This window comes from Rattus rattus, chromosome 2 (assembly GCF_011064425.1).
Source record: "Rattus rattus isolate New Zealand chromosome 2, Rrattus_CSIRO_v1, whole genome shotgun sequence".
Taxonomy (NCBI): domain Eukaryota; kingdom Metazoa; phylum Chordata; class Mammalia; order Rodentia; family Muridae; genus Rattus; species Rattus rattus.
Genome location: NC_046155.1, coordinates 98,641,954 through 98,654,531, shown reverse-complemented (window position 1 = coordinate 98,654,531; position 12,578 = coordinate 98,641,954). Strand labels below are relative to the sequence as shown.

The 12,578-nt window shown below is 38.5% G+C and overlaps 1 protein-coding gene across 1 annotated transcript in view; it reads left to right on the top strand.

Annotated features, from left to right (window-relative positions):
- The window catches only part of Ppme1 (protein phosphatase methylesterase 1), a 48,274-nt gene that overhangs the window by 13,714 nt on the left and 21,982 nt on the right, over positions 1 to 12,578 (top strand). Inside the window, exons 2-5 of the mRNA XM_032893042.1 lie at positions 2,013 to 2,106; positions 2,573 to 2,665; positions 10,659 to 10,716; positions 11,061 to 11,112. Coding sequence (XP_032748933.1) covers positions 2,013 to 2,106; positions 2,573 to 2,665; positions 10,659 to 10,716; positions 11,061 to 11,112 — 297 coding nt within the window. The remainder of the gene's footprint in view (positions 1 to 2,012; positions 2,107 to 2,572; positions 2,666 to 10,658; positions 10,717 to 11,060; positions 11,113 to 12,578) is intronic.

Here is a 12,578-nt window from a genome sequence, read left to right as displayed (position 1 = left end):
CAATACTTGCATTTCCTAGCTGTTATGAATAGAGCGCAATGATGATGTTTAGTCCTTGGCATATGCCAATGAATCATAGCTGGGTTATATGGTAGATTTATTTTTATCTTTTTGAGTGTTCTCCATACTGATTTCTAGAATAGCTTATCGATGTTCAGTAACCCCAGCATCTGTAGGAAGGCCGTTTTGTGCTCCCACCCCGAGTTACCGTTGTCTCTGAATCAGATGCTAGAGTTTGTTTCTGGACTGAGTTAATCTTAATCCTTACTCATGTACTACAGGCCTGATTACTATAGATGTATAGTGTTTCATTGTCTTTCACTGGAAACTTTATTAGGTTCAAGTGAGGGGAACTGTGTTCATTAGCCTCCAAGCCATTTAATAGTAGTAATAATGGGTATATATTGAGACACCAAGCTAAGTGCTATATTCACATTGGCTCGTTTCATTGTGTCAACAGATGTTAATTATTGATGTGTCAGGTTCTGTGACTACTTGTTCTCAGTGTTCTCACAGTGCCAACTTAGGTGAGCTAAAATACAGAACTAAAATACTTTTAGGAAATGTATAACTAGTGCAAGCTAGTCTGAGAGTAATGAGCAGTGAGAGGGCTACTTTAATCTTCACGCCCCCTGTATACAATTGACAGTACAGCCCCATCAAACATGGACAGGCTGGGCTTGTAGAAATTAACTACTGTGTTTAAAATCACACAAGGAACACACAATTGGATTAAAAAATAAACCTATTAGGTAGAAAATAAAAAATTATTACAAGCTTAGCAACTATTTTTTAAAAATATATTGTCTTGTCATTTTCTTTTCTCTAGAAATAGGTTATTTGGAGTCAAAGTTCAGGTCTATGGCTCTTAATTTAGTCGCAAATGAGTTTCTAAGTAGAATTCTATATGCTCTGGACCTGCCTGTGTAGTCCAGGTGTATGTGCATGTGCTCAAAAAATGAAGTGTCCACATCTCTTGTTAGATTTTAAACCTGGTCTGTGACCTGCTTTGTTCCTCTCTGCCAACGGGGTAGCAGGAAATAGAAATTGTATATTCATTTTTGGGAGTTTAAAATAAATTTTACTTTGACATAAAATGATTTTGTATGCATTGACCTATCAAAGTAGTTCTTATTTTAAATAAGACTTAATTCATCTTTAGGATTGATTCTGATTCTGACATTCCCCATATTGTAAACACCCCTGAGTCTTGTTTGTTATCTTTTCAAAGGTCACTTCTTCTTAATTCCATTGCCAATCAAGGTTGTTATAAAAAGTATTTTCACGCACTTGCCTAGCAAGCGCAAGGCCCTGGGTTCGGTCCCCAGCTCTGAAAAAAAGAAAAGAAAAAAAAAGTATTTTCACTACTGTGCAAACAGTTCTTCAGATACATTCCTAAAAGTTCTAGGCACTGCTATTATGATTGCCATTTGTGAAGGCAGTCTTTGACTGATTGGAAATGAAAAGGAATACAAAAAAGTTTGAGATTGATATGAAAAAATAATATTGATGAAGGATAATTACAGTAAGAGTAGACTAAGAGGAATGAGCATATGTACTAGGGTCAGTGAAAAAAAGATTTTGTAATGTGTATAGATAATCAGAATTTATCCATAATTAAGATTTATTAATGACTTTATTTATAAAAAAAATTTTGTTTTGTTTTTCGAGATAAGGTCTTGATATGTAGCCCTGGCTATCCTAGAACTGACTTTGTACACCAAGCTGGCCTCAAACTCAGAGATCCACCTGCCTCTTCCTTCAAAGTACTGGGAATAAAGGCATGCACAACCATGCCCTTCAATTTTAGAAAATCTTCATGTTTACTCTTAACTCTGTTTGGACCCATTTAAATACTGTATATGGTGCTTTGGGAACTCTGTATCTTTATGAGAAGAAAACACTTGCTATTTTCATTTCGGATTTACATTTAGAATCTATTGACCAAGATTTTACCTTCTTATGTATAACTATGTTATTTGAACAGCTCCTTTTCTTCTTCCTCTCCTCAGCCCTGGACGGAAGCGGGACTTTACCCCTGTTCCATGGAGTCAGTACTTCGAGTCAATGGAAGATGTGGAGGTGGAGAATGAAACTGGCAAGGATATATCCTCTCAAAGAGGCTGCTCAGCATAAGGATGGGCGACTAAGTCCCGCTTGGGTAGCTCCTAGATGTTCTATTTATCCCAGCAGTTCCTTACATTATCTGGAAAGTTACCTTTAAGTCTTTGGCAGAATCTTTCTTGGCTGCAGTTGTCTGACACCTGTATGGGAAGGGATTAGGATTAAATTCCTGAAAGTAATATTCTGAGTCCAACAAGCTGAAGTGACTTAGTTTCTAGAAACCAAGTACTGAGTCCTCTTCAGAGAAAAGGAAATATTTATTTTTCATTGAGAAGAAGGCATACTGGCTGCAGGCTTCAAAACAGTCTTGCTATCTCAGAAACACCTAAAGTGTCTTTGGAAGTCTGCAGTTTTCATATAAGTTGTTATACCCTGTTTGTCTCTTTCAAAAATATATATTGTTATGAATAATAAAAACTTTAAATCTATTGTCTTTAACTGTTCATACACTTTTCGAGTTTACAAGAGTGGTTCCGAGGGTCCAGTCCTGCTGCTGCTTCATGGAGGAGGCCATTCTGCCCTTTCCTGGGCAGTGTTCACGGTAAGTTGTTGGCGTCAGAGGCTGGTGTATTGCAGTGATCATTCTTTTCTAGGTGACTTGTCTAGTTAACTCTTCCTACCATGTTCATTCATCGTTGGGAAGAAGGCAGAGCAAAACTTTAGCATTATGTACTCAAGGTCACCTGTTCTTTATGCTAGTGGTTCTTGTAACACTTTGTATATGTATGCACTAGGGTGAAGGTATGGAGTTTGTGCCTTGTCAAAAGTGGGGGTCTTTAATCTCAGTAATTTAAATATACAAGAGTAGATATTTTATTTCAGATGCTTTAGATTATATCTCTGTCTTCATCAGATACATGATGTTCCAAAAATATTTTTCTATTTTTATTATTTGGCAATTTCATACATAAATACAATGTTATCTTGATCATAGTCAACCCATATTCTTCTTCCCACTTCTTCCGAGCCTTTCAAAACTTCTCTACCTTCATGTCTTCATATTTTTTTAAGTGACTGATGAAGTCTAATTAGTGCAGCTTGCATGTGAATGGATGAGGGGCCCATTACAGGAGCATAGGCAACCATATAGTGGCCATATCGCAAAAGAAGAACTACTCCCCTCCTCTAACAGCCATCAGTTGTCAATAGCCCCGCAGCTAGGGGTAGATCTTCATGAACCCCTCTCTCATGCATGCTGGAATATTAGCTGTCTTCTTTTTAAAGCAATGCTTTATCTTATATTACCTTTTAATTTGTATGTATATATGTGTATTATGTATTGTATGTGTGTATATGTATGTATGTAGGTATGTATGCATGCATACTTGCATCTCTGAACTCTTAAGAAATAATAACACTTAGTGGTGATGCTCAGGGTCTGGGCTAACATGAATTCTGCTATTTTAAATCTTCCTCACATCTCTGACTTGGTAATAAGGCAGCCCACATGCAAGGACATACTGCTAAGAAAGATAGTAGCAACACCTTCATATAAAATGAAGCGATCCCTTCTCATGTATCAAGCAGATATACACAGTAATTCTTTTTTTTTTTTTTAAAGATGTATTTATTTTTCATTTATATGAGTACACTGCAGCTGTCTTCAGACACACCAGAAGAGGGCATGGAATCCCGTTAACAGATGGCTGTGAGCCACCATGTGGTTGCTGGGGAATTAAACTCGGGACCTCTGGAACAGCAGTCAGTGCTCTTAGTTCACTGTGCATCTGCCCTATGGTGTCTGGAAAACAGTTTCTTTTTTTTTTTTTTTTTTCTTTTTTTTTTCGAGCTGGGGACCGAACCCAGGGCCTTGCGCTTCCTAGGTAAGCGCTCTACCCCTGAGCTAAATCCCCAGCCCCTGGAAAACAGTTTCTTTAGAGTCATCATCACCTCTGTCTCCTACAGTCAACATAGATCCCTGAGCCTTGCAAAGAGGACATTGATGAACATATGCCATTTAGGACTGTGTTTCAATGTCTCTCACTCTTTGCACATTGTTTAGTATAGGTTCCCAATTATAATTCCTATCTACTGCAAAACGCAGTTTTTCTGATGTGGGTTGAGTGAGACACTGATCTATGGTATAGCAGTATGGTATGATTAGAAAAATAATAGTAAGTTTCTCCCTAGGCCCAGGCCCTCTGTATACAGTCTCAGGTTCTTGGCCACTTTAGCAGTGTCAGATTTGGATTTCTTATGAAGTAGGCCTTAGATCCAACGAGAGAGTGGTTGGTTACTGCTGAAGCATCTCTGCTACTAGTATAACTATATCTTGTAGGTAGATCTTGTAGGTAGATAGTTTTCCTTTTCCTCAGGTATTGTGTCGAGCACATAGGGTAGTGAAGCTTCTAGTTAGGTACAAACTCAACTTCTCCATTTTCAGTGACATAAATGTCTTCAGCAATAGGGCCTTATCATCGGGTTGTGACAAGAATCAATAGCCTAGGCATTAGCCTGTAGTGTCTGAGAGTTTTCATGGAGTGCCTTGGCCAATAACTCAACTAGATATAACCCTTTCTGTCATAGGACATTTTACATGGGTCATTGTCTTCCCCTGTTAGTTGGTGACTCCATGTATGTATATTGGATTCCTTTCATATATGTATATCTTGGGAAGCTTCTACAGTGGCAGGTTTGTATATAGTTTTTCAAATGGCCTTTAGTGTTGTCATATTCTCTCCTTTACCCTTCTCTCCCAACCCCTCCCTATTTTATCCCACTCCCCCCCTTTTTTTTTCCTTTTGTCTCTCTATACCACTAGTGTATTTCCCCTTCCTTGGGTGATCTCCTTCCCCCACCCCCCCCCTCGACCCCCAATCCTTGTGTACTCCTTAACCTCTGCAGTTGTGTGGATTGTAGCACACATATTGAAAACTTAAAAACCAATATCCACACATAAAAGAAAATATATAATATTTGTCTTTTGGGCTGTGGTTAACTTACAGTGACTTTACCCCTATCTATCCATTTACCTGTGAATTTCTTTTATTTATTCATTCATTTGTTCATTCATTCATTTATTTTGTTGAGACAGGGTTTTTCTGTGTAGCACTGAGTGTCCTGGAACTCGCTCTATAGACCAGGCTGGCCTTGAACTTAGAGATCTGCCTGCCTCTGCCTCCCAAAAGCTAGAATTAAAAATGTATGCTACCACTGCCTAGCTACCTGTGAATGTTATAATTTCATTTTTCTTAGTAGCTGAATAATATTCCATTATACACATGTATCCCATTGTCATCTATTCATCTGTTGATGGACATCTAAGGTGTCTCCAATTTTTGGCTATTATGAATAGAGCATCAGTGAGCGTGGTTGAGCAAGTGTTTCTGTAATAGAGTGTAGAGTCCTTTAGATATATGCCCGAGTGGTATAGCTGAGCCTGGAGGTAGGTTGATCTCCAGCTTCTTGAAAAACTGCCACACTGATAGGGGCTCTACCAGTCTGTACTCTCGACAGTAACGAGTAAAAGTGTTCCCTTTCCCCCCTCCTCCTCAGCATGGAATAGCATTTATTTTATTATTATTCTGTTTTGTTTTTTCGAGACAGGGTTTCTTGCAACCCTGTATAGCTAGCTGTCCTGGAACTTGCTCTGTAGATCAGGTTGTCATTTATTTTATTGATCTTGATCAGTCTGACTGGTGTAAGATAAAATCTCAAAGTAGTTTTAATTTACACTTCATTGATGGTTAAGGATGTTGAACATTTTTAAGAACTATCTGGTTAGTCCCATTTTTAAATGTTATTGTTTTCTTAATGTTAAGGTTTGTTTTGTTACTTTTTTCCTTATAGATATTAACTCTCTGTCAGATGTTGAATTGATAAGGAATTTACCCGTTCTGTGGCTGCCACTTTGCCTGCATGATGATGTCCTTTGCCATATAGAAGCTTTTCAGTTTCATGAGGTCCCATTTATTAATTGTTGGTCTTGGTGCCTGCACGATGGGTATTCTGTTCACAAAGTCCTTTCCTGTGCTAATAAGTTCAAGCCTATTCCATGTTTCCCCTTCTATGAAATTCAGGGTGTGTACTCTTATTTTAAGGTCATTGAGTCTTGTGCAGGGTGATAGATATGATTCTGTTTGCATTCTGTACACAGACATCCAGTTAGACCAGCAGCATTTGTTATCCTTTCCCCAGTGTATATTTCTAGCTTCTTTGAAATAAATGAATAAATAAATGGTAAGTAAATAAGTAAATCAGGTGTCTATAGGTATGTTTACATATGTCTGGGTCTTTGGTTTGATTCCACTGATCAAAGTGTTTTTATGCCAGTACCATGCTATTTTATTATTGTTGCTCTGTAATACAACAGGAAGATCATGAATTTGAGATTTTGTTTCCTGAGCAAGTAAACTAGCAAGAAAGCTTGGCTCTTCCAAATACATAACACTACCATGATTCAGTCATCAGGCCTTCTCCCTCAGGATTTTTATCTTTTCCTAATCATTTTGTAAGGGATATGCCTCTAAAAACTATCAACAGATCAACTTTTAGCCTCTTAATTCTTCACTAAAGAGATTAAATTTTGACATGTGAAGCTTTGTGGCAAGGGAGAACCCTCAAACCACATCTAAGCCATAGTGACATGTGTTAAGTTCCTTCTTATACTATCTTTTAAATTCAGTATACTATCTTTTAAATTTACAGAGCACACCTTGCCTTTTTGTAGGCAAAGATCCTAGCTTATTTGTGTCTGCTAAATTATGCGTACTTACGGGGTGTTTTGTTCTTGAATTACTGTCAGTTCTGGTATGATGTGTGATGCAGCTGCACCTAGATGATCAGTGTGTGTGATCAGTAGTTAGGCCACGGGATCCTGGAGAGCAGACACAGCTTTATTATTCTGGAATGTCTGCATAATGTCTGTCACAGAGTCAATGCTTGGTACTCCATCCTTGACTATGTTTGTATCATTCCCAAACAGTTGAGCTGGGATTAAACATTGATTGATGTGTTCTATTTACAAAAGCAGGAAATAAGGCTTTTTTTATTTTTAAGCAAGATCTCACTGTGCAGCCCTGACAGACCTGAAACTCACTATGTAGACCAGGTTTGCTCCATTCTCAAAGAACTCTGCCTGCTTCTACCTTCCAAGTGCTGGGATTAAAGGCCTGCCTAGCCCCTAGGTCTTTATTAAATAAGTAATTTATATATGACTAGTAAAGAAGTTGCATCATATAGTTAGAAAGCTCCCAGTTTTAGGACACATGGCCAGTGGAGTTAAAGGGATAGAGGAAGAGGTAAGTCCTGTGATTGGAGTGTGATGAGATCCCTGAGCACAGACTGCCTTGTTCAGTATTGTGTGCCTTCTGCTTCCACTGTCCAGGAAAATTGTTTTACAGAGTTGTACCATATTCTGCTCGTGGATATATCCTGCTTATGTAATCACTTCCCACCAATCAGGTCATTACTCATGTCTCTCATGTTGTAAGATACTTGGGTCTGTTCCTGCTGTTGGTATAGTCCCTGTTCACGTTTAACTGTGCCTGTATTCACAGATAGGCTCTAAAGCTTGGGGAGTTCTGACCTTTGGAGTCAAGGCAATTGCTAGAGCACTGGCTTTCACACGGCCAGTTTTATTTAGATGCCGAGAGTGTTAGTTTTAGACAATAGCTTTTCCTCAAGTTAGATTCTGTAAGTGTACCATTTCTTTGTTAAATAGTAGTAGAAATGAGTCACAGTGACTACTAATGAAGATGTTTCCCCACGGGTTTGCTCTCCATCATAGCCTTTTATGCCATCTTTCCATGCCGCTTAGAGTCTGGAACCAGTGAGCCCCAGGGATCAACCACAACAAGGAAAATAAGCAGCTGCATGTCCCTAGACATTTGCCTTGTCTTAGTTAGATCCCCTGCAGTGTCTAGGTGCATAGTCCCATTTACCTTTTCTGTGATCCTTTCAGTTTAGGCAAAGATAGTGAAATTTAGAGCAATACCATACCTGTAAAAGCAACAAAATATAAACAGAATTCTGAGCCTAGACAAAAATCTTACTGCATTAGAGGATAGTACATTTGTAAGGAAAGTTGTTTCTCTACATCTTCAATACTTGCCAGGTACAAATACTCTGCCATATTTTTTCAGCGTGTTTTTCAAGGCTGAAATTATCTGAAATAATGTATAGGATATCAAAGTGATCCTGACACACACACACACACACACACACACACACACTCTCTCTCTCACTCTCTCTCTCTCACACACACACACTCTCTCTCTCATACACACACACACACACACACACACACACACACACACTCTCTCTCTCTCTCTCACACACACACACACACACACACTCTCTCATACTCTCTCTCTCTCTCTCTCTCACACACACACACACACACACACACACACACACACACACACACACACACACACACACCCTTGGAGACTAGGTCTTGCTTTGTAGCTGAGGCTGGGATCAAACTCTAAGCCTTCCTGCTTCAGCCTTCCCACTGGTATAATTCCAGGCATGTGCTACCATAGCTCTGGCTAGCTCTTTCTTCCAGTTTTTTCTCTAATGCTCTTTACCATAGAGTATTTACCCACAGAGTTCTAAAACTTAATAGAGATAAGCTTGGCCCCTCCTCTGGTTCACTTTAAATCAGAATATCTGGTGGGCTTATACTGTACTCCTCAAAACTCCTTAGATACTTCTGTGTGGCAGACAAGGTTGACGATGACCCTGTTTCTATCATTTGTTGGCTCTTTGACCCTGGTGAGATGCTTAACTCCTTATAAAATCTCCTCGCCTGTAAAATGATGAGAATTGTCTGAAGAGTTCTGAGGAGTAAATTAGATAATGCATTGAAAGTACTTAGATTGATGAATGGTACCTTGGAAGATTTGGTAAATATTAGCAGCCACTGATATCAGTGTTGATAGCATAAATCCCAAGGAGAAAACAGTTGGGTGAGTCTGGTTCTGAACTTGCTGGTTTTCACTTACTTCAAAAATATCAATATTGTGCCTTTTGAAACAAGATGAGAACCAAAGTCACTGACAGACAATCTCTCAGCTTCATCCATAAGACCCATGGTACTCTGTGAGTTTACTTTGCACTCATTTATTTTTCTCGTGGTTCTAACCATAAAGAAATGCCAATAGCATGGGTGCAGGGGATGTCTGTGTTCCCCATTGCTGCAGCAGCATGCTCATTTGGGTAGTTTTAGATATCTTTTAGAAAGATGTATTTAAATAGGAAACCAAAAGATGCTTTCAATATTCTTGTTATTGTTTCCCGATGAGCACATAATGGTTATAAATTATAGCCAATTATGTACCTCAGATCTATCTTTTGTTTGTTTGTAATAACTTTTAAAAGTGTGGGACAATTTATCAGATTTGTTCCATAACTTTATATTCAAAGTGTAATTTTGTTTTTGGCCTAGAAGGTTGTACTATTACCATAATGCAGTCAATAACTTCTGTAAATGAACAAATCTGTTCTTCTCAGGGACAAACAGTACAATATAGTAGGATTTCAAACTTTTGTTACTTTAAAAGAGATGCTCACTAAGAGTAAGAGAAGGAGACATGTTGGCTTTTATTTATTTAGTTTTTTTTTTGTTTGTTTTTTGGTTTTTTGGTTTTTTTTTTTTTTTTGGTTTTTTTTTTCGGAGCTGGGGATCGAACCCAGGGCCTTGCGCTTCCTAGGCAAGCGCTCTACCACTGAGCTAAATCCCCAACCCCTAGTTAGTTTTTAAAGTATAACTCGAGAATCTGTCTTGTCTTCTGATGTATGCTTATGCTATCTTGGTAACTTACCATGATGTTATTCCTGGTTTTTTACATGAACATACACAAATAATTTCCTTTTTCTTGGTCTCAGTTTTCTCATTCTTAAAATGTGAGTGTTGGACTAAACCGTTGCTTTATTCTTAAAGTTAAAATATAGAGATGACATTTGCTAACTGTGATATATGACTGTCAGAAAATCTAGCTCCCTGAGGAAGCAGAGTTATTTCAAGTCTCCTTAAACTTCTAAAATTGTATCCTGTGATATTAATCCTTTCCAAAATCTATGTAATAGTATCACAGCTTGTATATACTGCTGTGCCTATCAGTAGATTTCATGACTTGCTCTGATTTTAGGGTAATTTTGTGACTCAAATGTCATGTTCATGTAATTCCTGGGCCAAAATTGTATTTCTAGTTGATTCACAATCCTTATCTGGGGATTCTGGCTCTAAAATAAAGAAAAGCCATCTAGGGAATATGGATGCAAACCATAAGCCAGCATCTGGAAGTGCTAGAAGTGCTTATGCTATAAGGAAAGGCTAGGAAGAATGACTTCATCATGGGGTTTGGATAAAGTTTACACTGGAGACCGACCACAATATATGGGTGTGTGTGTGTGTGTGTGTGTGTGTGTGTGTGTGTGTGTGTGTGTTTGTGTTCTTTTATTATACTTAAAAGAAAACCTTTGAGATAAGGCAAGTTTTCTTTTCTCTTGGGTACCTTGGATTATGATCGCAGTTCATTTAACAAAGTTATGCAAATTCTGTACCTCCCCTTTCGTTCTTTTCCTTCCAGGCAGCAATCATCAGTAGAGTACAGTGTCGGATTGTGGCTCTGGATCTGCGAAGCCATGGTGAGTCCAGCTCCCCCCAGCCCCTTTAATAAGCCCAGACATTAGCAATGTTGGCAAAAAGGAACCTAATGTACCCCATTTGGGTATTTTGGGAGGAATCGTAGCTTGTATGTATGTATAATTATCATCTTTAGAATAGCTAGCCATAAAGAAATGTCTGGAATATAGAACATCCTTGCTAAATCCATCTTTAAAGTACCTAGTTCATTACTCCTGGTTTGATGATTTTTATCACTGAAATTTTATTTATTTATGTATTTATGTATGTATTTATGTATGTATTTATGTATGTATATATGTATGTATGTATTTATTTATTTATTTATTTATTTATTTATTTATAGGAGAAACTAAAGTCAAGAATTCTGAAGACCTGTCAGCAGAAACAATGGCAAAGTAAGGAAGCAAACACTGATAGATTGCCTGCATCTTGACACCATCATAAACAGTAGTGCAATTTTATTATGCTGTTGGTGAAATTGCTGGACAGTCCTTAACACACAAATTTCATTTCTGTTCTCTCTTCTCTTTTTATCCTTATTAATGTCCTTCTTGGCTTATCCAGTCTGGTGTTTAGCACAGAAATTGTTTATTTTGTGCAGGCTTTTGGAAATGTTGCTCTCTTGGTGTAACTAAATGGAATGTGGGTATGTATCTTTTATGGACTCCTGTTTAGAAAAGTATACGTAGCCTTGAATGCATGTTCAGGCAGTCTGCATGTATTCATTAGCTAGTCACAGGAAAATGAGGGCAGGCTATGGAAGAAGAGCAACTTAGAAACTAGGCCTTTAAGTCAAGTAGTGTATATTCCATATTTTTCACTGTGTTCACTCACCAGGGTCATATAAGAACTAGCAAAAAATACAAGTGCATACCCCAGACCTGCTGAATCACTATTTTCAGCAGTAAAACCTAGACATATAATATACTTTAAAGTATTTTTTTTCCGGAGCTGGGGACCGAACCCAGGGCCTTGTGCTTGCTAGGCAAGCGCTCTACCACTGAGCCAAATCCCCAACCCCTAATATTTTTATTTTTTATGGGTATAGATAGTTTGCCACATGTTTGCCTGGTCTCTGTAGAGGCTGGAAGAAGGTGCCAGATGCCCTAGAGCTGGTGTTGCAGACAATTATGAGCTACCATGTAGGTGCTGGGAACTGAACCTGCAACTTGTAAAAGAGAAGCCAGTCCTCTTAACTGCTGAACTCTCTCTCCAGCCCTAGTCTTTACATTCCTAAAACACTGTAAAGGGATTTGGTGTAGTCAGTCCCATAAATAATAGTTAAGAACCATTGCCTTTAATGAGAATAAATTCTAAATAATTGATCAGTTACTTTTAGATTGGGTTGACATATCTTCCCTAAGCTTAGCTATGATGTTGGTGCACTTTATATATACGAATGCTTTGTCTGCATGTATGCTTCACACCAGAAGAGACATAGACGGTCCTGCCATGTGTCTGGGCATCGAACGCAGGACCTCTGGAAAAGCGTTTTTTTGTTGTTGTTTTGTATGTATGTTTGTTTGTTTGTTTGTTTGTTTCCTAAGACAGAGTTTCTCTGTGTCCTGGAACTTGCTCTGTAGACCAGGCTGTTGGCCTTGAATTCAGAGATCCACCTGCCTCTGCCTCCCCAGTACTGGGATTATTGGTATAGGCCACAACTTTCTGGCTGCAGCCAGTGCTAACCACTGAGCGTTCTCTCCAAGCCCTATTATGCAAGACCCTGTCTACCTTCATACACTTACAACTTTCATAGTAAATATCTAACTTGGTTAATGCATATATTAAGATGTGGAATTTAGGGGCTGGAGAGATGGCTCAATGGTTAAGAGCACCAATTGCTCTTCCAGACGTCCTGAGT